The sequence below is a fragment of the Myripristis murdjan genome, chromosome 5 (assembly GCF_902150065.1).
Source record: "Myripristis murdjan chromosome 5, fMyrMur1.1, whole genome shotgun sequence".
NCBI lineage: Eukaryota > Metazoa > Chordata > Actinopteri > Holocentriformes > Holocentridae > Myripristis > Myripristis murdjan.
In genome coordinates, this window is record NC_043984.1 from 28,126,650 (window position 1) to 28,151,148 (window position 24,499).

The 24,499-nt window shown below is 43.4% G+C and overlaps 4 protein-coding genes across 9 annotated transcripts; 3 read left to right on the top strand and 1 right to left on the bottom strand.

Moving 5' to 3' along the window:
- Positions 1–333: 333 nt before the first annotated feature.
- snai1a (snail family zinc finger 1a) lies at positions 334–4,132 on the bottom strand. The gene is made up of 3 exons (XM_030050597.1): positions 3,809–4,132; positions 2,746–3,264; positions 334–1,916 (listed from the first exon to the last, which is right to left on the bottom strand). Exons 1-3 carry the CDS (start codon positions 3,882–3,884, stop codon positions 1,732–1,734), a joined length of 780 nt encoding a protein of 259 aa, XP_029906457.1. The 5' UTR covers positions 3,885–4,132; the 3' UTR covers positions 334–1,731.
- A 1,474-nt stretch (positions 4,133–5,606) lies between these two features.
- Positions 5,607–11,073, top strand: tp53inp2a (tumor protein p53 inducible nuclear protein 2a). Of its 3 annotated transcripts, none has more exons than XM_030050824.1 (4): positions 5,607–5,631; positions 8,684–8,890; positions 9,100–9,211; positions 10,140–11,073. In XM_030050824.1, the coding sequence occupies exons 1-4, from the start codon at positions 5,622–5,624 to the stop codon at positions 10,396–10,398; spliced, it is 588 nt and encodes a 195-aa protein (XP_029906684.1). In that variant the 5' UTR covers positions 5,607–5,621; the 3' UTR covers positions 10,399–11,073. The 3 variants fall into 3 exon arrangements, with proteins under 3 accessions (XP_029906684.1, XP_029906685.1, XP_029906683.1); XM_030050825.1 differs by lacking the exon at positions 5,607–5,631 and adding an exon at positions 7,430–7,582; XM_030050823.1 differs by lacking the exon at positions 5,607–5,631 and having other exon boundaries at positions 8,423–8,890.
- A 161-nt stretch (positions 11,074–11,234) lies between these two features.
- LOC115358789 (glutathione hydrolase 7-like) lies at positions 11,235–16,482 on the top strand. Of its 4 annotated transcripts, XM_030050803.1 has the most exons (15): positions 11,235–11,542; positions 11,647–11,882; positions 12,323–12,474; positions 12,570–12,687; positions 12,772–12,839; positions 12,936–13,009; positions 13,122–13,303; positions 14,098–14,185; positions 14,275–14,405; positions 14,517–14,605; positions 14,932–15,084; positions 15,206–15,323; positions 15,665–15,802; positions 15,926–16,025; positions 16,137–16,482. In XM_030050803.1, the coding sequence occupies exons 1-15, from the start codon at positions 11,392–11,394 to the stop codon at positions 16,286–16,288; spliced, it is 1,950 nt and encodes a 649-aa protein (XP_029906663.1). In that variant the 5' UTR covers positions 11,235–11,391; the 3' UTR covers positions 16,289–16,482. The 4 variants fall into 4 exon arrangements, with proteins under 4 accessions (XP_029906663.1, XP_029906664.1, XP_029906665.1 ...); XM_030050804.1 differs by lacking the exon at positions 11,647–11,882 and having other exon boundaries at positions 12,312–12,474; XM_030050805.1 differs by lacking the exon at positions 11,647–11,882 and having other exon boundaries at positions 12,323–12,464.
- A 1,240-nt stretch (positions 16,483–17,722) lies between these two features.
- cyld2 (cylindromatosis (turban tumor syndrome) 2) lies at positions 17,723–23,905 on the top strand. The gene is made up of 14 exons (XM_030052569.1): positions 17,723–17,878; positions 18,546–19,058; positions 19,408–19,537; positions 20,032–20,279; positions 20,373–20,541; positions 20,654–20,786; positions 21,008–21,115; positions 21,419–21,498; positions 21,671–21,737; positions 21,823–21,955; positions 22,516–22,624; positions 22,760–22,878; positions 22,966–23,170; positions 23,481–23,905. Exons 2-14 carry the CDS (start codon positions 18,624–18,626, stop codon positions 23,660–23,662), a joined length of 2,118 nt encoding a protein of 705 aa, XP_029908429.1. The 5' UTR covers positions 17,723–17,878; positions 18,546–18,623; the 3' UTR covers positions 23,663–23,905.
- Positions 23,906–24,499: the final 594 nt, after the last annotated feature.

The window sequence follows — 24,499 nt, forward strand, 5'->3', positions numbered from 1 at the left end:
GTCCATCATGCACCTGCACATCTGTAACTCACCTTTACACAATGGTCAATTCACTCCCCAGATTCCATATCTTGACTTATTACATCAGTTAAACAGAAGTTTCCCACTTAATGATTAAGCGGGACATTTATCACCAACGGCTCCACTACACTCATTCCAACTCATGTATAAAAAAAGTCAAGTAAAAGATTTTCCCTCATCCATAATATTTTCTATAACAAGACAGATCTTTCAGTTGTATTGTTTTTTTAGTGACTGGTTTCCACAAGAGATACTGCCCTTCAAGCATGTTTTTTCCTCTGTTAAAACAAATGACCACCAAGTTTTTAATAAACATAAATTACTTTATTGAATGCAAATTTATCAGTTATGAAATACGAGAAAGAAGTGAACACACAAGCATGGTACAAAATTGAAATAAGACATATCTGAACATTGCACTATAAAACACCACCATAAAATGTTTAGGGAAGTTCAAAAATTAATCTTCGTACAGTCCATTTACACGGATCTGATCACATATTAGGCAACCATGTCTCCATGGTGTAAACGTTGAAATAAAACATGTCCTTTGGTCCCAGCCTTTTTCCACTTCCAACTGTTTGGTGCTAATTTCTACTAATACTGCAAATTACATTTTTTTTTAAAACCACATCTACCGACTGAGGTAAAAAAAAAAAAAAAAAAAAGCATCTTTTTGGTTTCAAAAGTAATACAGTTTCAAGACGCAAATTCATATATAACTTAATAAAAAAAATGGCTTTGGCTGGCATTATTAACACTGTGTTAACCTTGAGTGCAGAGCTTGCATTGTCATCCACATTGCAGGAGTGCAGTCTCCTTGGAAATAACAGAGACAGACCGGCTTTTCCTATCTCTGAAACCCATCAGATTAGAAAGAAGGTTTGAATGTGGTCAAAATAGAGGCTTAACGTCATCCCCACGGGTGAAAAAAAAAAAAAAAAACAACAACAAAACAAAACACAAAGCGACTAACTGATGCCATTCTTGCATGATGACATACTTCCTCTATTTTCCAAAGCGAACCAAGGGCAGTGGAAGTCACCTGCTATCAACCGGCGAAGGTCATGGCTGTAGCACCTGTTAGCACCTCGTCTATCTACACCACAGTACCAGGGACAGCTGTGTGTGCATATGTATTTGTGTGTGTGTGTGTGTGTGTGTTTGAGGCATGCTGAGAGATTTATCCCACCCACACACCCCTACCTCTCAGCAGCTGTGTCTAGGCCATGATCCTGAGCTGGTCGGCACCAGGACAGAGACAGAGACAGGACAGAAAGCCGGCACCTCTAACCCCCATGAGTCCACTACAGATTTGGTCTTTGGAATGGGAAAAATTAGTTATAAGGGGGTTGATATATTGGGTGAATGTCATTATTGCTCAGTTCAGTTTCAGTCCAACCCAGAGACATCAAATCAAGGTTTGCCTGAAATGGAAGGAAGCAAAAAAAAAAAAAAAAAAAAATTCTGGCTCTTCCCTCTGATTTTTCATGAAAGCAGAGACGCAAAGAGCTTGTGAAATTCACATCCGTAATGAGGCTCGATTCCCCTCCAGGTCTCTTGAAGCAGGCCATTTCATGCTCTGTGTAGTGTTGCAGGTCGTCAACAGGCCGGCCGGGCTTGTATAGACCCCCATCCACCCCCACCCCCTGCAACCACTAGCCCTCCACTGCCCTGAGGTCTGAGCGGCTTCCTCTCTCACGCTGGCTCTCACACTGCTGTGGAGCAGCACCCTGAGGAGCTGTGTTTCTGCAGCAGGGACATGCGGCTGAAGGTGCGAGAGCAGACGCTACATTGGTACTTCTTCACTTCGGCGTGGGTTTGCAGGTGAGCCCGCAGGTTAGAGCGGTCGGCGAAGGCCCGATTGCAGTGGGGGCAGGAGAACGGGCGCTCACCTGGGTTGGTTGGAGAGGGAGGGAGGGAGGGAGAGAGAGAGAGAGAGAGAGAGAGAGACAAAAGGTCAGACACACGTCATATGACTTCAAGATGTGGCTGTAGCCTTTGGCAGGTGGTGCTAACGATAGTCCTCACACAATGACAACAGTCAGGCGTCTCCGAATTCACAAGAGCCTTCCATTAACACCTCACAGACCCCCACTCCACCACACACACACACACACACACACACACACACACACGCATCACATCACATTCTGAAGATAATGAAAAGCCACATGGCAGGCTGGTGGGATCAGGGCTTGACTGAATTAGCATGATTCAATCAAAGCCAAATGAGATTAGTACACTAACAAGTTGCTGCAGGTAGTAAGTGTTTGGTGATAGCAGAAGCATTTTGCAGGCGTTCTTTGTACTCTTTGTGTCCCCGTTCTGTTGTCTTCCCCAGCAGCCATGATAAGATGATAAGTACCCAGCGAGTCATTGTTGTATGGACATTAAACACAATGAGAGATCAGTGAGCAAAGGGTCTATGGAAGGTTTCCCTATGTGATCACATCTACTGCTTCAAGTGTTGAGCTCATCAAACTGACTGAAATGAATATCCACCGCCCCCACCCCCACTTTGGTGATCACTGAGGGAGTGACCTGTTGACTCACAATGACAGCAACTGAAATGCAGAGATTTGCAGTTTTGAGCAGAGCCGTGGATGGTAATGATTTCTTAATCACTTACAACTCATCCGTCGACTGTTGGCTTGCAGGGGAAGGATGTGTAATGATCGTTTCATGGTTTAGGAATCGTTTACTGGTAAAAGTGGAGCTTACCTGTGTGTGTGCGGATGTGGCCGCGCAGCAGCCAGGGCCTGGAGAAGGCCTTTCCGCAAGTGGTGCACACACAGGGCAGGGTGTGTGAGCGGATGTGCATCTTCAGAGCCCCCAGGCTGGTGTATTCTTTAGGACAGTGTTTGCAGAGGAAGGCTGGCCTGGCTGCCGTAACTGGGGCCTCTCTCTCCTCCTCCTCCTCCTCTCTGGGAATAGCGTGGGCCTTGGAGCCAGTGCACTTCATTCGCTGACGAGGGGCGTACGTGTGTGTGGGTTCGGGGCTGGGAGGGTCTGAGGTGCGCCCTTCGTCCTCCTCTCCACTACTGCTGGCATTGCTGCTGAGGCTGGACGGGGAGCTGAGGTCCAGGGGTCCCGGGGTGGCAGAGGGCTCTGAGGGGGAGGTGGACAGGTAGAGGGCTGGCAGGACACTCAGGTCCCACACGAGGCCTGTTGTGAAGCAGGTGGCAGGTGAGTTGTCCCCTGACGGTAGCTCAGCAAGAGGATACCTCTCCAGTGAAGTGTCTGAGGGAGAAATTAGAGAAGTTTGGTTCAAACTTATAGCCGGTATTAGTCATACAATCAATGAGCAAGCAAAGTAAATAAATTCAGATAAGGGTTAACAGAGTACAAAACAAATCCCATCATCTGGAATATGCTATAAAGACTTTTCCCAACTATATCATATCCTGTCTAAAGAGATTTTGGTGGTAACTTCTTGTTTTTGTCTCCATCTATTTAGCAGGAAGGCTGGAGCCATGCACAAGTTTCATGGGCCGTTTCCTCCCACGTATTCACAAGGGCTTGTAACATGAATGGAGCTCTGTCTAGTTGCAGAAAGGGGGGAAAGTGCATCTAACGGGCCCCAACTTGATCGAGGAGCTCCTGGCTTTGTGGTTAAAGCAGTTACAGACAGTATAAATTCAATAATCTAAAACCCAGCCGTGACACATGATCAGAAAGCAGCAGCTACAACACAGAAAACAGGTGGTTGTCAGTAATAGTTTGACGCACTTATGTAAGGATGCTTCCATAATTCATACAAGGAATCGGGAGTTTTGTAACTCACCATTCTGACATTCCAGTTCACTGTAGTTTGGCTTTTGTTTGGCGAAATACTTTTTGACCAAGAAGGACCTAGGCATTTTCCTTTTTGAGGGGAATTCACAATAATTTCCCGTAAAAGTGGGATCCTGCGGTCACGGCGTACAATTTCACAAAAATAAGATTGAAAACGTGGCGGTCCTGTGATCCTTTCGAAAACAAGGAGAGAAATACCATCCAATAGTCCAGCAGTTTGAGTCTACCCATAAAACTTCAGACAAATGCGTGTGCAGCGTTCATGCAGAATGACTAAATGCTGGCCTCTGTGCTGAAATACTCTGACACAGGCGCTAGGGGTGTGCTCGCCCCGAGGGCCCACCCCACCTCCTATATCACAGCTCAAGTGCGCAGGAAGTGGTCTTCATCCTCACGCTACACAAAAAAACACGGCCCACTAAGCGTTAATGGATCACCATCAAGTCGTATTGGCCTGTAAACTAACTAGGCGAGAGGAGTGAAATGCAGTTGTAGCAGTTCTTCTTAATTACTTTATGTAAATATCCACTTGGACGCGGTCAAAAGGAAAACAGACGCACAAGCGCACGCGATTATGCAGAAATATGCCAAAAAAAGTGCAAATGATGAGACGTGAACAGGTCTGGCAGATCTAACGCAATTCTGAAACTTGCCGCGTATACAAATTTCTGTAGTTGATCGTCTGCTGCCACTGATATTAAACTTCTTCAGCTGACTGAGGGAAAAACAACCATACTGACAACACGGCTGGAAGGAAATCAGTGCTGTTGGCAGTGGTCACTGATTGTTTTTCTGTGTCGACATTGGCCACATTGATTATTAGGTCAAATTTAACCAAGTAGTGGCTTCCAGACTGGAATGAGGAACAGTTTGATTGCACCATTCTTTGATGTAATGGGAGTTTGAATGGAGGGGGAATAACATTAAAATGTGTTTTGAGTCATTTCACGTCTGTGCCTACAGGATTATACCTAATAAGGAAATCTGTTCACATGCTGGGTTGTGTATTTGTGCATGTGGTGGTGGTGTGTGTGTGTGTGTGTGTGTGTGTGTGTGTGCGTGTGTGTGTACAGTGAATTTACACTGCTTTCAAACACTGATCCTGATTACCTGAGGGTCGTATCTCCACCTTGCAGTGCAGTTCACCTGTCCCATGCTCAGGGTCTCTGATGTGTCCTAACTTCAGCAGAGTGACTGCGCCATCTTGTGGAAGAAAGAAGCACTGACCTGTGAGTTCTCCCTCAACCACTTACAACAGCTGCACACTGGGGGACGCTATGGGTTCGAGTTATAATCTGAGCTTTGAGAGGGTCTGTACAATAAATACCCTAAGGTGGAGATAAATTAATGAATGATAGCCTGAGAGGTGCGCTTTCCGTGTGTGTGTGTGTGTGTGTGTGTGTGTGTGAGAGAGAGAGAGAGAGAGAGAGAGAGGCTTCACCGTTCATTACATGATCCACTTGCAACATTTGTATCCACTACAGTGTTGGGGAGTAACTACTTACATGCAATTAAAATGAAAAATAAATGAAATTTAACTTTATTACAGTTACTGAAAACAAAATGTAATTAAATTACAGTTACTACTCAAAATGTTGGTTATTAAAATGGGTTGCATTTGAATATATTATTTTCTCCTAAAAACCTTATATGTGGAACATTCATTCTGTTGCTTTGCATCTTTTCACAGCAATGTCTGCTTTTGGCATATTTCCAAATAATGCGGGTCAGCAAAGCCACAGGGACCAGAGTGTGGATACCTGCCCCGTGCCTGTCTGGACCCAGGCCCAGGCCCAACAGGCATGGATTTAGGTGTGTTTGGGTTCAGTTATGTCAGTGTTACTTCAGTGAAAAAGTCTATTCTGGACAACTTCCTTGGGAGTGCTGGAGTTTGTGTGATGACACTGAAGGCAGCATGTAGGCTATTTCAGGGGGTAAATGTAGCCTAGTGATGGAGGACAAGCAAAATCTCAGGCTCAGGTCAGGTTTGGACAAAAATATGTAAATGGGACAAATGTGAGTGCAGCACCATCAAGAATATGATGGCTAACAAGGAGCTGTCTCTGTCTAGACAGCCTCTATGCATTTGGCTTTATTTCAGATTGGTTATTTGGTTTGACTTTGTTCTCATCTGCCAGACAAATCAACGTGTATGTCGTCAGATAAGAACACCTTTCAGTGCTGGAAAATGAACAAAGTTATTCTTAATAAAGCAGAAAAGGGCTCTAACATCACTGTACAGTGTAAAGCTTGCTTTAATAACAAATTTTGTTATTAAAGCAATTAAATGAAGTAATTAAACAGGTTTCCTTACTGGCAGGTGAATCCCGGTTGTTTAAAGCAGTTTTTTGTTTAATTCTTTGTATAATGTATTGTCTATTCAATACATTATAAATATAATGTTGGCTCATGCAACATTTTTGCATGTGGCAGCTTCTTGCAAATGGGTTCAAACCTTTGTCGCCTGTGAGACCATCTCAGTCAGAATGAGCCCAGCGCTGCCTTGCTTTATATGTGACCATAATAAATATTGCATCAGAAAACTGAAGACTGACTCCGGTCTGTTCTTGGGCTTTCAACAAAAGAATCGGGAGCTAACACCTGCATGCTTTCAAAAGACAAAGTTGACAGTTGTTGCAAGTGGCAGACTGCTGTATGTGTGTGTGTGTGTGTGTGTGTGTATTCGCCTAAATGAGGACAGTAGAGACACCTGTGATCGGATCACCAAGATGCATTTTAATGCCAGGTGGAGACAATTGAGTGAAAATGAATGCTCGTCGTTTATAAGCTGTACTGACGGGACTTTTGGACCAGGCCTGCGCGATTTTTGAATTTCTGATCCCGCCCTGCAGTAAAGCGAACCGTTACCGACCCAGAAAAATCCCTCCCACAGCAAAGGCTGAGTTATGGTACATCTGCAGACTGGAAATTTAAACAGTGCATCAACAGCCATACGTTTCACTAAGATGAAAATGACCTGAGCCACAATATGCAAATGATAACATCTAAAAAGCCATGCAAAACATTTTCAAAAATTTGAAAACATGACCGCCTAACAGTTCAGGTATCTTGACTTTTGGCTTTGTGGCTCGATATTCTCCAGTTTGACTTCCCCCTAAACACTTGAGCATGCAGTCGGATCCCAAAAGCTATAAAATGTATGTTTATTTCCTCAGCATTAATTTCAGCACCCTGCAGACTTTCGATGAACAGGAGAGTTGATACGCCTTCGTACGAAACTAAACACACAATAAACACCAACGGAAGCGAGAGTTTTCACTCTTAACCACTTCCGCCTTTGCTTAAGCAAACTAGACTAGCTCTAAACTTTCTCTCTATACAAACACTTGAAACCTTTTTGTAATTAATGTATTTATCCATCTCTCGTTCGTTCTTCTGTTTGCTGGCCAAATCCAAACTGGAGAAAAAGTTAGCCGCTGGTCTGTCGAGCAGGAATGACCGCACAGCGACACAGGAGGGGAACCATCTTGGTCCCGCAGTTTATCATCTTTGACCGAATCGAAGAGTGCGTCGTGCGCTGCTCGCTGATTGGCTGCTTCACTCGGAGTGGGCGGGGCAGCGGGAGGGACGTCCAGTGCTGAGGGAGCAGTTGTTATATTTCAAAAACACTGGCAAAGATATCGGTCTCTCTGCGCTCAATCGATTAGTTTTCAATAAGTTATAGTCTTTGGAAGAAACTTGTTATTTATAAATTGACAGTCCACAATGGTCTGCAAATCAACTTGAGAAACACTCCACTCAGGTAAGAATATTGTGTATACAGCGTTACAGGCTGTTTAATTGTATTCATTATACCGTATAGACACATTTTGAAAGCTTAATCAAAATTACAGAGTGGATATTTTTCTGACTTTTGGGGGTTTTGGAATAATGGACCAATGGGCAGCCCTCAGACTAGTGCAGTAAATGCACCATGGGATACAGCCAGCCAGCTCAGTATGGGTGTTGTTTTGTTTTTGGGAGCCACTCCCACGGGGCCACCAGTAAACCAGTGTTTGGAAACCAGCATGTAAACCAGTGTTTCATGGCCTCCAGGGGCCTGTGGCAGAGTCAGAGCTGTGTCCCTGCTCTCTGATATGGTTGGGCTGGTATTCCTGCTTTGATGAAACATGAAATTTCAAATATTTTGTTGATGGGATTGTGAAATTAAGTTTTAAGCCTGTGAAATGATGATGTCACCTACCCTCATTTTCCATTTCAACTTTGTTTACTGCACAGGTCAGGTCAAACTGCTCGCTGCAGAGCTGGGAATAAAGTTTTGTCACAAACAGCCAAGACGGCAAAAACATCGCCACAGTGTATCTTAGTACAAAAGAGTAAAGCTGCAATGTGCACACTATGCAGTTCAGCTTGTTTTATATTGCATAGTGCAAACTTGCAGAGTAGGCTGTAGTTGAATATCACCTGCAAGTGCTGCAGAGCGGGTGGATGGAGAGTCCCAGACTTGCTGAAAAGGACAAACGAGCCCTGATATTGACATGTTGTCTTGAGGTGATAAATGCAGCAGCAGTGTTTTAGGAAGCCCCTCCCCCATGTCTCAAAGCAGATGGACCCTAACAATGAAACAGTGGGGTGAGAGGGGGGGTGATTATTCAAACCACTGTATTACAAGAAGCCTCATTGGCCAGTCATGGGCACTCCAGTCAGCTGACTCATGGTTGCTTGAATTTTGAATGAAATAGCGTCTGAATGAGTGGATCTGCTGGCATCATCCGCTGCCAAACAATCACCAGGGGGATTAGAGTTACCGTTACGCTGGAAAAGAAGCAAGGAGAGACAGGGCCAACAGATCTCATCCTTTTTTTTTTTTTTAAATTGCCTTTTTTTCCCTTCTTTTCATCAGGCAAAGACTCTCTTGCTGCGCCTCCTGCTGAACAAAGGAAAGGAAGAAGGACAGAGGGAATAGGGCAAAAACATCACCAATACAAAGAGACACTAAACATGTTCAAGACAATCACCCGTTTGCTTTTCGGGGGAGAGGAGGAGACCCCGGAAGATGTCAAGCCTGCAGAGGTTGTTGAAGAGGGCTGGCTTCTTGTTAACCATCAAGGTAGGTATTGTAGCAATGCTAGAATTTCTTTTACACTTTTATTTGATTGTTTTTGTTTTGTTTTTGATGCAGTTATAATTTATACATCAATCTGGTATTTGATTTTCTCTCAGCATTAGAAGTTTGATTTTGATCTGGCATTCCTTATCATGTGAGTTCATATTAGTGCCTCGGCTTCTTTTTGACACTATTCCACTTTGTCCTCACAGAAGCAGTCAGTGCAGTGAGTGCAGCAGAGGACCAGGATGCAGAGCTGGCCGACTGCACGCCATCAAACCCCACTGCTCACAAAGTCGACGATATAAACCAAACTGGTAGCAAGTGAGTATGGAAAATATTTCTGGCCATGTTAAGCTGGCATGTGTAGCATCACAGCATTAGTAAATCATTACCACACACAGTTTTGGAGTGTGAGTTTCTTTGGTATAACAGAAATTCAGCAGGTTTATTTGTACACCTTTCAAAAACAAACTGCGTGTAAGAATCCTTTTTTTTTTTGGAATGATTTCAGCCTATTCCAGTTTGTTAACCATGCTTTGAGTCAGAGATTCTATACAGTACGTTTATTCAACAATTAAGACAACAATTAACATGCAAAATTCTGAAATGTAAAAAAAAAGAGTTCATTTATATCATTAGATCACCACATTGTTTTTTGTTTTTTTTTGTTTGTTTTTGTTTTTTTTTTTACTCAAAGCATTGATTCAGGCCAGAGTCAAAATGGTTCATAGATTTTTTCCTGGATTGAAGTAGTTATTGATGTAGTTAACTCAGTAGAATTCATAATCAGATAATCATTACACCACCTATTGAGACGTTTGCACAATGACCGTAAAAGGACAAGACAAATGCCAAGAGCTGACAGCCTCTTTTGACCTCTACACCACATTTTATGTTGTGTGTCACTCAGTAACAGTCACACAGGGACTCTGCAGGATGGCTTGACGGCACAAAACAGGAGCTGTTTTACTTCTTAATTTCAGTTCCACTATTCTAACTGCATTGTTTCGCCTTCACGTGAGCTCACCTGATCACAATGCATTTCAGCATTATCACAGTTATCAGCTCTTATCGTCTTTATCTTCTAAACACGCACGCAAAGCAACACCAGAGAGGAAGAGGGAGGGGAGATGAGCAGCGACATGCTTGTTATCACAAGAGGGGGAATTATCTAGAATTTGGGTGTGCAGAGACATATTTCGCATCGATGGTAGATTGTTTCCATTAACGTGCTTATGTTTCTCTTCAGGATGTCAGAGCCCGAGCCGTCGGTTCAAAGCAGCAGCAGCAGCCAGGTCATCAGGAACTCTTTGTCCCAGGCTGAAGCCCTTGCAAAGGTGACACAAGTAACCCGCGTCCAGAGGGCTCAGGCCTGGGCGGAGCGCCACCACCTCTCCCGTAGTGCCATTCAGCGCCACAACTGTGGCCGCCAGCGAGGCCAGCGCCACCACTCCCTCACACACAGCACCTACCTCCACCAGCCGGGGCACCGCAACCTCAGCCACTGAGGCTCTGGCAGCACAACGCTAAGATTTTTTACCAGGAAATAATCTCAACACAGTCCGACCATACATTTAATAGCACCTCACACATACAAACACACACACACACACACAAGCACACACACACAAACATGCAGTTCACCCTAATTGGTGACAAGAGCATGATTTCAACTCATTTTATACATTCCAGTCTTTTCTTGTGCAGATTTAAGCTACACACCAAATCTCTGTGCACCTCTTTTGATACAACACTTGACAACTTATACCAGTTAATAGGCAGCTGAAATGGTATTTTAACCTGTACTGTATATGACTTTGGAATGAAGATGTACATCTCATGAAATGAGATACAGTATGTTTGTGTGCACGTGAATTTCTACACATGATCAGAGGGGTATTCAACAAAGCAGGATTAGCAAGTTGGCCAGATGACTTTAAAAGTGCCACGGAATATCTTCTGCCTTTCTTTCTAACTTTCTAATCCTGGTTTGTGGAATGCGCCCCTGCTAAGTGGTGAACTTGTTTATGTGGATAGTCTAGCCTATGCAAAATGTACTCCTCAAACATTTAGGACAAAGTGATGTGAGTTTTGTACCTACATGTGTTACTTGTATGCACTAATGATGGATTCTTGGTTTAAATTTTTTCACACAGCAATAAAATGAAGGTGCTTGAAGTCGACGTAATTTTCTTGATCAATACAAAACAGTATGAGGACTGTTCAAAATTTGTGTCCTAATGACAGATTGGATGCATATGTTGATGAGAAGATCTCATTGGTTGGGAGTTAATTGTAACTGCTGTGTCCTGTCATTGGCGTGTTTTGGTGCTTGTGGAGTGCTGTTAGTGGAGAGCTGGTGAAATAAGGAGCCCCACTACATCGTTGGATGGGTTTAATCTGGGCCCTTGTTTTTTTTTTTTTTTTTTTTCTTTCATTTCAAATGCTTGGCTTTTTTTTTTTTTTTCCTGAAATCACATGGTTCGTTCTGAGTAAAGATAATGAGAGCAGATGTTTCCCCTGAAACGAAACTTAACAACAATCAATCATCATGCAATTACAAGAGTTTTGGAGGTTCACCTCAGCTGACCGATAACACGCCACCCGAGGACTTCACGTGTGACTGGCAGAGAGAGCATGATGAGGATACAGGTATGGTGTAAAGCATCAAGTGATAACTGATTAGAGCTCAGTCCAGGACAGCACTGTCTCCTCGTGGTTATGATCTAAAATCAGGTCCCTTGCTCCCGCTGCAGACCTCTGCCACCCTCCAAATGAGATTCCTTTGAGGCAGATGGCCTCTGGTAGCCACAAAGTGTCTGACAAAAGCCACCACTTCAACAAAGAGACAGACAAAGAGTCGTTTCCCGGAGGACCCAGGGCTGGCTGTCTGTGGCAGGACACACTCATTCCAGTCTATGTGGCATCTGTCACCTTTGCCATAGGAGTTGCCCTTGTTTTGATCCTGCAGATTCACTTGAGGGAAAGTCCGGTAGGCCATGTGTTATAGAACTGGTTCCTGCTCCAGTACTCAGGACCTGACGCACTGCTGGTTTTCACTCTAACCATCTAATGGACAGGAAACCAGCAGAGCTCCTAAAAGGTCCTAAAAAAAAAAGCAGAATTGCAAACTATTGCCATTTAAAGTGCCATTTAAGGCTGGCTTCACACAATGCAACTTTCCTGCAGCTAGTTGCACATTGCAAATGAAACAAGTATTGCTGCTATGTCAGCAAACCCATATGAAACATTCTCTGAATGATGATTAAAAACACATTTTATGGTTTTCTTGTATGGTTCAGATATGGAATTTCAACACAACCAAGTTGCAGGCAGAACTGAAACTGCATTTTAGTTGCATTCAGCCGAACACATGCAAGCATACTCACAACTGTAGTCACTTTATTCCTCATAATTTCAGTGGCTTCTCAGGTCTTTATAAAAGGTGTGCTGCTGTCGGACCACGAGCGCTGCACAGCTCTTGGTCAGAAGGTTCTTCGCGATGGCGGTTCCAGTGTAGATGCAGCCGTTGTTGCCACCCTCTGTTTAGGTGTTGTGAATCCACATGTGTCAGGTATTGGTGGGTATGTGACTCAGGTATCATGGTATGTTTACTGTTAATTATGAAATATAGATACTTGGGCATAAAATCATCCACCTTTTCATTCTTTTTATTTAGAGGAGGGCTGATGCTGGTTCATGATATCCATAAAAAGGAAACCAGGGTGATAAATTTTCAGGAAACTGCACCTTATGCACTCAAAGAGGAGATGCTCCACAGTGACTTGGAGCTAAAGGTAATGTGAATGTGGGACACTTGCAAGCATATAACATGTTTTAATTTTATTGTTTAAGATGTGTTGTCTTTCATCATCCATTAGCCAGGTCTGCAAGTTGGAGTGCCAGGTATGTTCAGAGGGTTACACCAAGCACACAAGCTCTACGGGAGGTAAAGTATTCATCAAGCTTTAAATCAGGCTTTTAGACTTTTCCACTATTTAAAAAAAAGTAGATATATCTTAAAAATAAAGTCACTTGATCCTAGAATGTCATGGGAGGATGTGGTCACAAGAGCAGCTGATGTAGCCAGAGAGGGTTTCAATGTGTCTCGTGGTCTCGGTGAGTCAAACCGTCCCTCATTAAATGTCTCACTGCTTTCACCTCAAACTCACAACACAGCCTAATGATGTCACTTCGGTTTATGATGTGACCAATTTGTCCAATTCCACAGCTGAGGCCATAGTGACGGTAAAAGATGAGAAGCTATCAGGACATTTCAGGAGCATGTTCTTCCCAGGCGGTCGAGCTCTGCTTCCTGGATCATTTGTGAAGATACCCCGCCTTGCAGAAGTCATGGAGGCGGGCCTTTCTGACTTCTACAATGGGAGTCTATCACAAGAGATAGTGGATGAGGTGAATGACTAAAGAGGCCTGTTTTTTCTTGAATAAAATATGGTGTGAAAATTGCTATCTGTCAGTCAGGACACCTCACTTATTGAAATATATTTATAAATGGATTTTAATTTTAAGTTATTTGATGGGGACCAATACATTGTACATAGACAAACTGAAAACAGCAAGCAAGCAGCACCCTTCCATAGAAGGGCTTTAGTGAAAATAAGAGATTAAAACTATATAGAAAAAAATTAATCAAAAAAAAAAAATGTAAACTGAATACAGAAAGATAAAATACAACACATTTAGAAGGAACATAACTACAGAAAATTAGAAGAGGACATGGTAAATAAACAGAGCGGGGAAAAACTAGACATGGATGTGGCAATTCAAAGTGTGGCTTAGTTGTATTAGATCTGCTTTTATTATTTGCTGCACATACATTTGAATAGATTTTATAGGGATATACATAATCCCCTCATATCAGAGATACAAACTGATCTAAGCAGGTGGAGCAGGGGAAGGAGGTTGGTTAAAAAAAAAAAAAAGCAGACAAATTATAGCAGCATAGAGAAGTGGCGGGAGGGCGTCCAGGGGCAAGGGTAAGCTGACATGTCGTTTAAAAGGCTTCGACTAAGGAAGTGAGATGATGATTGGTTCATTTGGAATAAACATACCAGTGCAATGACCTATCAGCTTAGAGTGCCTGAGGAGTTTCCTGGCTGAACATGCATTGCTCATTTAATTAACAAATGTGGGAGAAAAAAAAAAAAAAGAGACTCACTCAAGCGTTGCTGTGGTCTCACACACAGGTGCGAGCTCATGGAGGGGTCCTGAGCAGAGAGGACATCAGTAACTACAGTGCAGAAGTCGGGCCACCTCTGGAAGGCCTTTATCGCGGTACAGACTCGACATTTGCATTTACCCCAGACTGGAAAAGTGTGACTGAGTTCATGACACTACAGTCTGTATCTTCACTTTTCTTTTAGAATTTAAAGTCCAAGTTCCTCCTCCTCCATCTGTTGGTGCAGCCTTGATATCAGCCCTCAACATTTTGGAGGGCCGCCATGTCACTGAGAGCAATCGCACGGCCGATGACGCATACCACTGGATTGCTGAGGTGCTGGATCTCTGAGCTCAAATGTCACGAGGTTTATTCATGCTCTGACAGTAATTATGATTGTGAAATCCTTATTCTGCCTAATAAAACTGATTGTTGTTCTCCTTCAAGTCTCTGAAAGCAGCTCTAGCCATGGCCAGTGGTTTGGGTGACCCCGTGTATGACTCCTCAGTCACTCAGTTGGTCTCTGAGATGCTGAGGTAACCGATGCTTTTTTGGACTATCCTTGGACTGCTGCACTTGTTTTCATAGCTATTTATCACACGCTGGAGGGTGACTAAGTACATTTACTCAAGGCCTGTATTCAAGTGCAGTTTTAAGGCATTTTGCTTGAGTATTTCCAATTTTGTTAGGCCTATACTTTTACTGCACTGCACTTAAATATTGCATTTTTAGTGCACTACATTTATCTGATGGCTGCCGTTAATACTTACTTTGCAGAATAAGCGTTTACGTGCAAAACATAAAATGTGATACACTGTTAAAACTCAGTGCCCGGTGGTTTGTCTCTGTTTTTTTGTTAAAGTAAGAGTCATGCTAATGTGCTGCGCCAGATGATGAGCGACTCCCATGCAGCTCCACCCGAGCACTACTCCACTCTGCACTCCCTCCAGGGGGAAAAAGTAGCCGGCCAGGTGGTGGTCATGGGACCTGATGACCTCACCGTGTCAGTGGCAAGGTGATTGGTGTGTTGTTTTTGCCTGGAGTCTCACAGAAACGACCACACCAGGTGGATATTTGTGGTATGAACTGTGTTGGGTACATTCTTTGCTTTTATCTGCTGTCTTTTGATGTTGCAGCTCCTTGAGCAGGCCATTTGGGAGCAGAATCATAACTCCCTCGGGCGTTCTCCTCAACAGCCACATCCTTGGCTTCTCCTGGCCAAACAAAACCCAAGGGCCGCTCCAAACCAACCGGGTACATTACTGTTGTAAATCTCACTCGGCATAATCAGTCATGGTTTACAAAAACTGGAACCACATGAAGTCTCTTTGCCTCAAAGTAGTTCTCTTGGTTCATTTTGGTGTCACATTTACTGCTTTTGGCAGGCATATCACTGTGTGGATTCATAAATAGCTATAACTATTATTTGTCCCATCACTTGTTACCTCTGCAATTTATCCACTGTGTTCTTATAATTTGCCTGTATTGCAGTTAATAGCGGCCTCTTTTTGATGGCCTCACTTTTTAGGACTCCTCCGAAAGTGTGTCAAAACGTCTTTAATTATTTTATCTCTGGTTGCCTTTTTGGTCTGTAGAGGAACAGCGTCCAGCCAGGGAAAAGGCCGCTGTCATGTCTCATGCCTGTGCTAGTGGTGCCAGCCTGGCATACATGTGGCACCTTTATGGCACTAAGCAATTCAGATGGAGACCACAGTTTGAGTGGGATTGCTCAGGTTTGGCTCACTTTGTAGCACAGATGTTTGTATTTTCATGTAGAAACAGCAATAATTCAAAGGTGATGTCATGCAAAAGACTTGACCTTTTTTTTTTTGTCATTTGTTTGCCATTTGCTGTAGGTATTGATAAAAGCATTGCCCTTCCATACAAAGATAAACAGCAGCCTCTTCCCTGGAAGACTCCATCCCTGGCTTCAACCCAACACTCTTCTCGTTGACTGTAAGTGTATGACACAATACTCCTCCTTGACTCAGTGCCCTTTTATTTTTGCAGCATGAATCATTTTGCATAGTAGTAATTTCCTGTTGGACCAAATGTCTCCGTCAACAGCTGCCTTCCCGCAGGAGGACGTGCAGGCGCTACATGTGAAGGGTCACATTGTTCAAAGGGTGACGACGCTCTCTGTGGTCCACGCTATCCAGAGGGAGAATGATATAATTAAGGCCATCGAGGATCTTCACTCATCAGATAGTTTTATATAATAATTCTATTGCTGGCATAAATTTTGTTTTCCATGTTTTTTTTGTTGCCCTCCATAGTTGAATGCCTCAGTGGTATTAATGACTGGCCAGCAGAGGGCACTCCCTAGACAAGTAATTCTGCTTGAGAGAAGGTGCATGTGATCCATGGGATGTTTAAAAAGACTGATTTAAAGAGTAAACTCATTCTGCTTGAATTCCTTGCTTGATATTCTGTAGATGGACTTGTCGGTGCAGCAAGACTGTTTCTCACACACGACTTTGGTTCTGGTTGAGGGGAAATGGCCATTATGCTTGAGTCATACAAAAACACCGCCACGGCTGCTGTTACCATAAACTGTAGAAAGTGAGGGCTGTTACATAAAGCTGATGGGAAGGCAAGATACTGTAAGACTTGCATACCAGCTGTGTCACAAGGTAGGGTATGTCACATGTATTAAATCTGCATGCAAACAAACATGCCACTCAAAAGGACACAATGTCTACTGACACTGTTTCTTCACAACTACTGCCTAAGGGGGGAAATACTGTGTACACAAGTGTAATTTCTGCAGTTAATGGCATTGGGACGTGGTGGTGTGCCTTGTTGTTCTGCAGAGGAAAATGAAGCTTTGTTATACCAAAACATGACTCATTTTCTGTCTTTATCAAATGCTGTCCTGACAAATAAAGCTGCACCGAATCTTTTAGTATTAAGTGAATGGCAGATTTAATGATGCGGCCAAACTCAACAGAAAACATGGGAGAGGAAGACATTCAGCAAGACTTATGAGGTGGAATTAGGCCTTGATGTTTGGCGATCATAGTGCAGCAACACCTCCAGGACTTAAATAAGTTCAGAAATGAAGATCCTTGTTTTGTCCCATAATTTATATGTAAGTGCTAATATAAAAGACTGACAGCCTTGGAGGGGAATAAAAAAAGCTACTGGGGGGCCCTCAGAAGACCACAACACCCAGTATAAAATTGTGTAAACAAATATCCACTATGAAAATAATTTGTAAATACCTTTTGTACATATACATCAGTTTTTTTCTGAATAAACTCATAGGCCTACTGGGAAAAAATGCATTCACTCTAACTGATAATTTAGTGATGTCTCATCTTACATTAAAACATACACATAGACACATGCATATTGTTAACACTGAACATATGAGCTACTGAAATAATGTAATCTACATGTTAAAATACACAGGCCAGGTGTTAACACTGAATATGTATGAGTCCTTATGCCTTCTTCTTTTTTTTTTTTTTTTTTTTTTGCACAGGTATGATAATGAACAAAATAATAGTCAGTGTCGTAAGTGCGGAGCTCGTTTGTGGCTGCAGGCCCTCACTTCGCTTATCTAGTCTGCAGTGTTAATTACATCTTGCAGAAATCTAGCTGAGAGATAAAAAGCCTAACAGGAGGAGAGACTGAGCGCTGCCAAGTGGGCGTTGTCGGTCACAGCCAGGTCACTATATGAGCCTGCTGGGCTCCCACACTTCCTCATTCAGAAAAACACTGCTGAGAAGTCAGACCTGCAACTCTGCGGACTGCAGAATGATAACACCGGAGTAATTGATTTTTCGTTTTGACAAAGAAAAATTGTAAGTATGCAAGCGTTTCTGCATTTGCACAGGCTAATCCGGCTCTCTAATGAATGCAGCGGAGGAGAAGGCAGAGGTTAGAGCGGCCCAGATAGTGCCAAGTGCCGCTGGTTGCTACTTTAAAGATAAACCCCTAGAATATAGTTTACATTTTAATTTTCCTGTAGACACCTCTGGTGTGCTTGTGTTTCTTAGTCGTGAGTTTAAGATATCTGTATTCTTGTAGGGAGTTATCACACTAACACTATTGTGGTTCTGCTAGTATAAGTTTATATTATCCTTAAATCAGGCTACATTAGGATTGCTGCTGTACTTTTTTGTAATTGGCACAGTGTGTCCTTTTGTGTGGCATGATGTCAGTGACAAAACGAGTGCCAGTGAACTAGTCAGTTATTCATTAATTTGACATTCACTGTCCCATGCCAAATGAATGAGTGACCGACCAGTTCATTAGCGCTCATTTTGTCAGACAAAAGAACACATTGTGGCAATCACCAAAAAGCACACAAGACAGTATGACTCAGTTTCTCACAAATTTGTGTTTTGTACTGGATGAACTAGGGACTGTTGATTACATGACAGTGCATTGCTCTGAAATATAAAAATAATTAAATCATGGTGTTTATCAGTGTAGATAATACAATGTACTCTTACTGTATTTTTGCAGGTTGCCTGCTGCTACACAGACAGTCTGTGCCCCCAAAACTGTTTGTAAGAGTCTATTGGTGTAAAATACAGGGGTTCAATGGAGACCAGAGCCGCTGTAAAGGAGAAGTTCTTCATCGTGACACGAGGAAAGGCGAGGAAGGGCTTCTCCAGAGGATGTATTGGCCGTGTTGAGGCAGAGACGCAGCAAGGGGAACTGATGGGACTGGTGTACAGCAGCGGCAGCAATGCGGGCAGTCCCAAGAGCGGGGGCATGGTGAGGAGGGAGGACACGTACCCCCTGACCCGCCACCAGGCCCAGCTGCTTCTGTTTGTGTCACCGTCGAGCAAACGCCTGGAGCTGCTGTGTAACCCGCAGCTGTTCTCTGCCATCTGCGAGCTCTCTCAGGATGACCTGGTGGTGGTGAAGCACAAGAAGGGACACCTGCCAGGACTGGTGAAGAACCTGATGCAGATCGGGAGGAAGGAGAAGCAAGAGGATCTGCATATGCTCGGCTTTGAGGTGGAATTTGTGGTGAGTAGCAGCCCAGAGTGTGTTAGTGCCTTGGACTGATGGATAAACAGCAAGAGGACAGTCAGGGCTGTAACTGTAATCTTTCTCTGATATTAATTAATCCTTGCACTGACCTAGCGCTGTAACTCCCAGAAATGTATCGAGATAAGTTTGTACAGGTACATTCATCTGATCTGTGTGTCTCGAGAAAACGACCCAAGTAACTTTTACATAACTAATGCTGAAAAGCATTAGTGGAGCATGTCGAGAGGCACAGGAGCGTTATCTGTTTACCTATGTGCGGTGATGCCGCCCTCACTATTCAGCGCTTGTATTTGCTTTTCACTGGATTTTTTTTTTTCTCTTGCAGGACAATGATCACAATTTGTCATCCAAGAAACCTGCTCCTCTACCTCTGTTCAGTGCAGCTGACATCATCCAGGTGGTCCCATCTTACTCCGTCCCGTTTGGACGCAGCTGGAGAGACAGTCCCTCTGAGGGTCAGTACTGTGTCAAGGACAGTCCAAGTCAAATATGATTCTTTGAAAATCTCAACTATGTGACGCTTGGCCACAATGGCATCAGTTTTAATTTTCAAGCCATGATGGTGCGTTTCAGTTCCTCAAGGTAGCTCTTTGGGGCTTGCAGTTGGTTCACAAAACAAAAAGAGAGTCCTCCTCTTCTATCAGCAAATCATTCAGGGTTATGAGCGAGCACCTGTGACTGCAGTGGGGACACGGAGCAAGCGGTCCTCATACAGAACTGGAAAAACTGGCCTCTGTTGCTCTGGAATGCAGAGCTGTAGATGCATCACATGGCCTGGCATTTGTGCACATTGCGTGCTCTGAGCTGTCTACATACCTCATATGTAGACCTGTGGCGTGTTTACCAGAGGTCAATCTGATGACATGCAGCATGTGACAAACCCAAAAAAATGTCATGACTTCCTAACCCCCGCACCCCCCACCCTCCTCCTCTCCTTACCTGTCTTCAGGACTAAACAGAAAGGCGGTGTCACGCATCAACTCCATGCCGAATATGGGCTCTCGCAGCCTCCACTTGAGGGACAGCCATGTGGAGCACAGCATCACCCCAAGCCAAAGCGCCAACACCTCCCAGATGCACCTGGAGGTGGGGTCCATGGTGGAGGTGGTCTCCAACACAGGGGTCACGGTGTACGGGGTCGTCCGCTGGTTGGGAGTCCCTGCAGGGAAAACAAGCGAATGGGCTGGGATTGAACTGGTGAGTGACTCAAATTTGGTGCGGCAAAGTTTTCAGAAGGCTTTAAATCAATGAGATAACACTTTTTATCTATCTTGTTTGTCATTCTTTCAGGACTATGAAGTGAACAGCTGCTCTGATGGTACATGTGGAGGCCAGAGGTATTTCTCCTGCAAACAGAGTCGGGCTTTGTTCGTTCCAGTCTCAAAGTGCAGCCCCGACAGCAGGTTTCTCTGCTCCTCTTCTGGAAATGAGACCCTCAAACCCACCAAACCTCCCCTAGGTTACTCACTTATCCTAGCTTGTGTGGTGTGGCTCACACACACATATACAAATTATATTTATAATAGAAAAAAAGAATATAAACACCTAACTGTATTGTTTGTTTGCTTCAGTCCCCCCATTAGAGGACTCTGAAGAGGATGCACCCCCAATCCCGGAGTCGGAGGCCTTGTCTTTGTTAGTGGGAACAATGAAAGGGATTCAGGGTCACTTCAACTCCTGTTACCTCGATGCCACACTCTTCAGGTAAAACCAGTTCACTACCACTCAGGATATTTGATTCTCCAGGAGCACACTGTGCCAATCTCAGCTCAGATTTACTTTCATCTCACAATTCTAGACGTTATTATTATTTTTTTTTTTAGAGGTGATCGTGTTTTGCAGAAATGAGCATTGTGAACTGCGTCTGCATGAGCACCGAGTTGATTAAGCAAATGTGTTTTGTGTTTTTCTTCCTCTGTGTTCAGTTTGTTCAGCTCATCCATGACCCTGGATAATATCTGCCACAACCCTGCTGACACAGAACAACCCATAGCTCACACTCTCCGAAAAGAGATTGTCAACCGTTTACGCAGGTAAAAAAAAAAAAAAAAGGTCTGAAGGACTATTTTTTATTTCATGAGACCTTCTCGTATTATCATGTAGTTTGCAAAATAAGGGCGTTGTGACATTTTACATGATTTCATCCGGTAAACGAGTTCCTTCTGTTTGTTGTGCCGGCTGGATTCATTCGCAAACACAAAATGTACATGTTTAAACCTAACCACGTAAGAAGGCGAGTCTTTTTGTTTGTACTCTTGTTTGTTTTGGTGTATGCAGGCTATTACAGCATGTGAGTTCTTGTGTTTGCTCACTGATAGCTAATGTGTTCTCTGCAGATATGGGTTTGTGCCTGCTGAGAGTGTCATGAACTTCCGTAAACAGCTTGGCTGTGACACTTTCCTAACAGAGGAAAAAGGTACCCACGCCCATAGCTTGTTTTTAATTTATTGCATTCTAAAAGATAAATGTAATGGATTAAAGCAAAAAATAGAAAACAGTGAGTGCTAATGGATTTTGTCATTTTAACGAGGCTTAGTAAAACCTGCTGTGACATTTATATGTATTTTAATTACCTTGCCTCTCTGCAGACCCTGAAGAGTTCATCACAATCCTCCTTCAGAAAGTGCTCTGCATGGAACCGCTGCTTAAGCTCAGGTACAAACCCGAGCCGCCCAGCATTAAAGATAACCCGTCCTGTTTTTGCTGCAAAGCTGAGTTGTTGATTTGCTGTTTCTCTCAGATCGAAAGGAGAGATCACTCAAGGGGCCTACACCTTCCAGATCATTTTGGAAAAAGAGCAAGTGGGGCAGATGCCCACTGTCCAGCAGCTGCTGGACACCTCCTTCCTGTCATGTGACCTCAAGTTTGAGGAGGTGGGTGCTGCTCTGTGTTATTTTTTAATAAAAGTAGATTTAAAGCCTTGTGCAGTGGTATTCAAACTACACCCCAAGTTGACTCTCTTTAAGCTGCAAACCCCCATTTGAAGCGACTTTTGCCATCGGGACTTGGCATGGAGAGATATGTTGATTTGTTACAAGGATTAAGTTATTTAAATGTGAACATGAACACTGACAAATAGACTCTACGTTGTGACATTAAAACATAACATTAAAATAGTTACTCATATGTTTATTTTGTAAATTTCTGGTGGATTAAATTAGAGTGAAATGAAACAATTTCTCATTTTCCTGAGGACCCCCCTGGAGGTCCCTTAAGGACCCAGAATCAAGATCAGAATCAGAGTTAACCTCACTCACCAAATGTACAGCGTACACAGGAATGGGTGGTGCCGGACTTCCAAGCTGGCAGCCTCGGTGTTTCAGCACTCCAGATTCAAGAACCCACTTTGAAAAGCACTGCCTTAGTGGGATGCTTATATCCATTCCTGCCCTGTTATTTGATGCCTTTGTTTTGTCCACCATCTGCCCCTCAGGTCCCATCCTGTCTCATCGTACAGATGCCAAGATTTGGAAAGAAGTATAAGATGTTTCCACACATCATCCCCTCCACAGAGCTGGACATCACAGATCTCCTATACAGCTGTTAGTAATCAAAATGTCATAATCTGCATTGTTTACACTCCATAACACATGAAGGACATATTTTTCTATGATACACTGTGTTTGGAAACAGCTCGAGTCATAGCATGCCTATGGGTCACCTTCTCCCCCTAACAGCTCCTAGGGAATGTTTTGTCTGTGGGCATTTGGCAGAGCATGAATGCCTCCAGTGTCTGCCAGATCGGAAACTTCAGCCAGGCAAAATTAAACAGTACTGCGCCATCTGCAACACGCAGGTAAGCCAAATGGCCATTTTAGATGCAAAGTGCCCCATTTGCCCCACTTCCATTGTAAACCTTTGTACGTTTTCCCCTTTTCCAAAGGTGCACACCCATCCCTCACGGCAAGGCCATTCCCCCAGAGCTCTGGTGGTGCCAGCCGGGATGTCCGCCGATGCCCCTGTGCCCAGGCATATGATGCACCTGTTTGCCGTGCTTTGTATTCACACCAGCCACTATGTGTCCTTTGTAAAATATGGCCCCGACCCTCGCTCTTGGATCTTCTTTGACAGCATGGCAGACAGATGTGGTAAGATACACTTCAACATGTTTTTGTAGATTTATTCCAGTTCTCTCAAGCTATCTCTTGAGTGAAACAAGTGCCCTTTTTTATTTTGGGGGATTCATCAGTGAACAAGCAGTTTCTGTCTCAACAAGACGTGGTCATGTCTGTGCAGTTGCCGACTTGTTTTGGTTTTTCTGTGAAGTGGTTACCCGTGACTGCCTCGTTTTCTGATAGCGCAACCTCGATAGGGAGATAAGACTGCGCTCTGACGTTTATGGCTGGTTTTTATCTTGTCTCAGGCTCATGTCTAATCTTAAGTCCACCCCTTTGCCAGGTGATGACCAAAGTGGATACAACATTCCAGAGATCAGGGCTTGTCCGGAGCTGGGTGACTTCCTGTCCCAGTCAGAGGAGGATCTAGCTCGGGCCAACCCCTCCCAGGCTGGTGAACTAGTGCGCAGGCTGCTGTGTGACTCCTACATGTTTTTATACCAGAAACCATCCACGGCGCCCTAAAAATAAAACCACCAGGAGCCTAAAACACACAGGAGGACGAGGACACGGCGTTCCCAAAACAGTGCCTTAGTAACTTTGTGGCTGTGCATCCCCACAACAAGGTTTTCTGCTGATGATTAACTGCAACCAACAGGAACTGAAATGGATGTGTTTACCATTACAAAAAACAAACAAACAAAAAAAAAAAACACAATATCATAGCTCAACAAATTTTTCTTTCACCTAGAATGACCTCAGTCAAAATGCACATGTTTATGTGAAGAGGTGTCATTGTCCCTTGTCTTTTGTCATCATTTGTGTTATATTTTATTTATACTGTAGATTTATGAAGGAAATGGTAGGATGCTAATGATTTTATAACTTTGCACTGAATTTTTTTTTTTTGTTTTTTGATAAATTAAAGTGAAACTTCATTCAAGCAATTGCACATCTTTCTGTGGTGTTAAGCAGTTTTAAGTCTAGATATTATCAGCAAGATACAAGCCTATCAAAGACTGTACACCTAAATGAGGCTCATTTATATGTAAAAGTAAAAATCTGAATCTCCAAAACCATTCATTGCCAGTAAAATAATGACAGAGATCATACAAATTATGTGCATTTTGTTGACTTTCCCTGGAAAGACAGACAGAAAACATGATAAGAAATGACATATGTAGTCCACTTAGTGTGATAACATTTGTGATTGGTAAATATATCTCAATAATTCATATTCCTGTCAGAGCAACCATGCATATTTTTATTGATAAAATGTGGAGAAAAAATCTGTTAGAGGTAGACATGAATTTTTCACTGATGCTTTTGAAATATGAATATTGATGTTACAATGACAAAGAG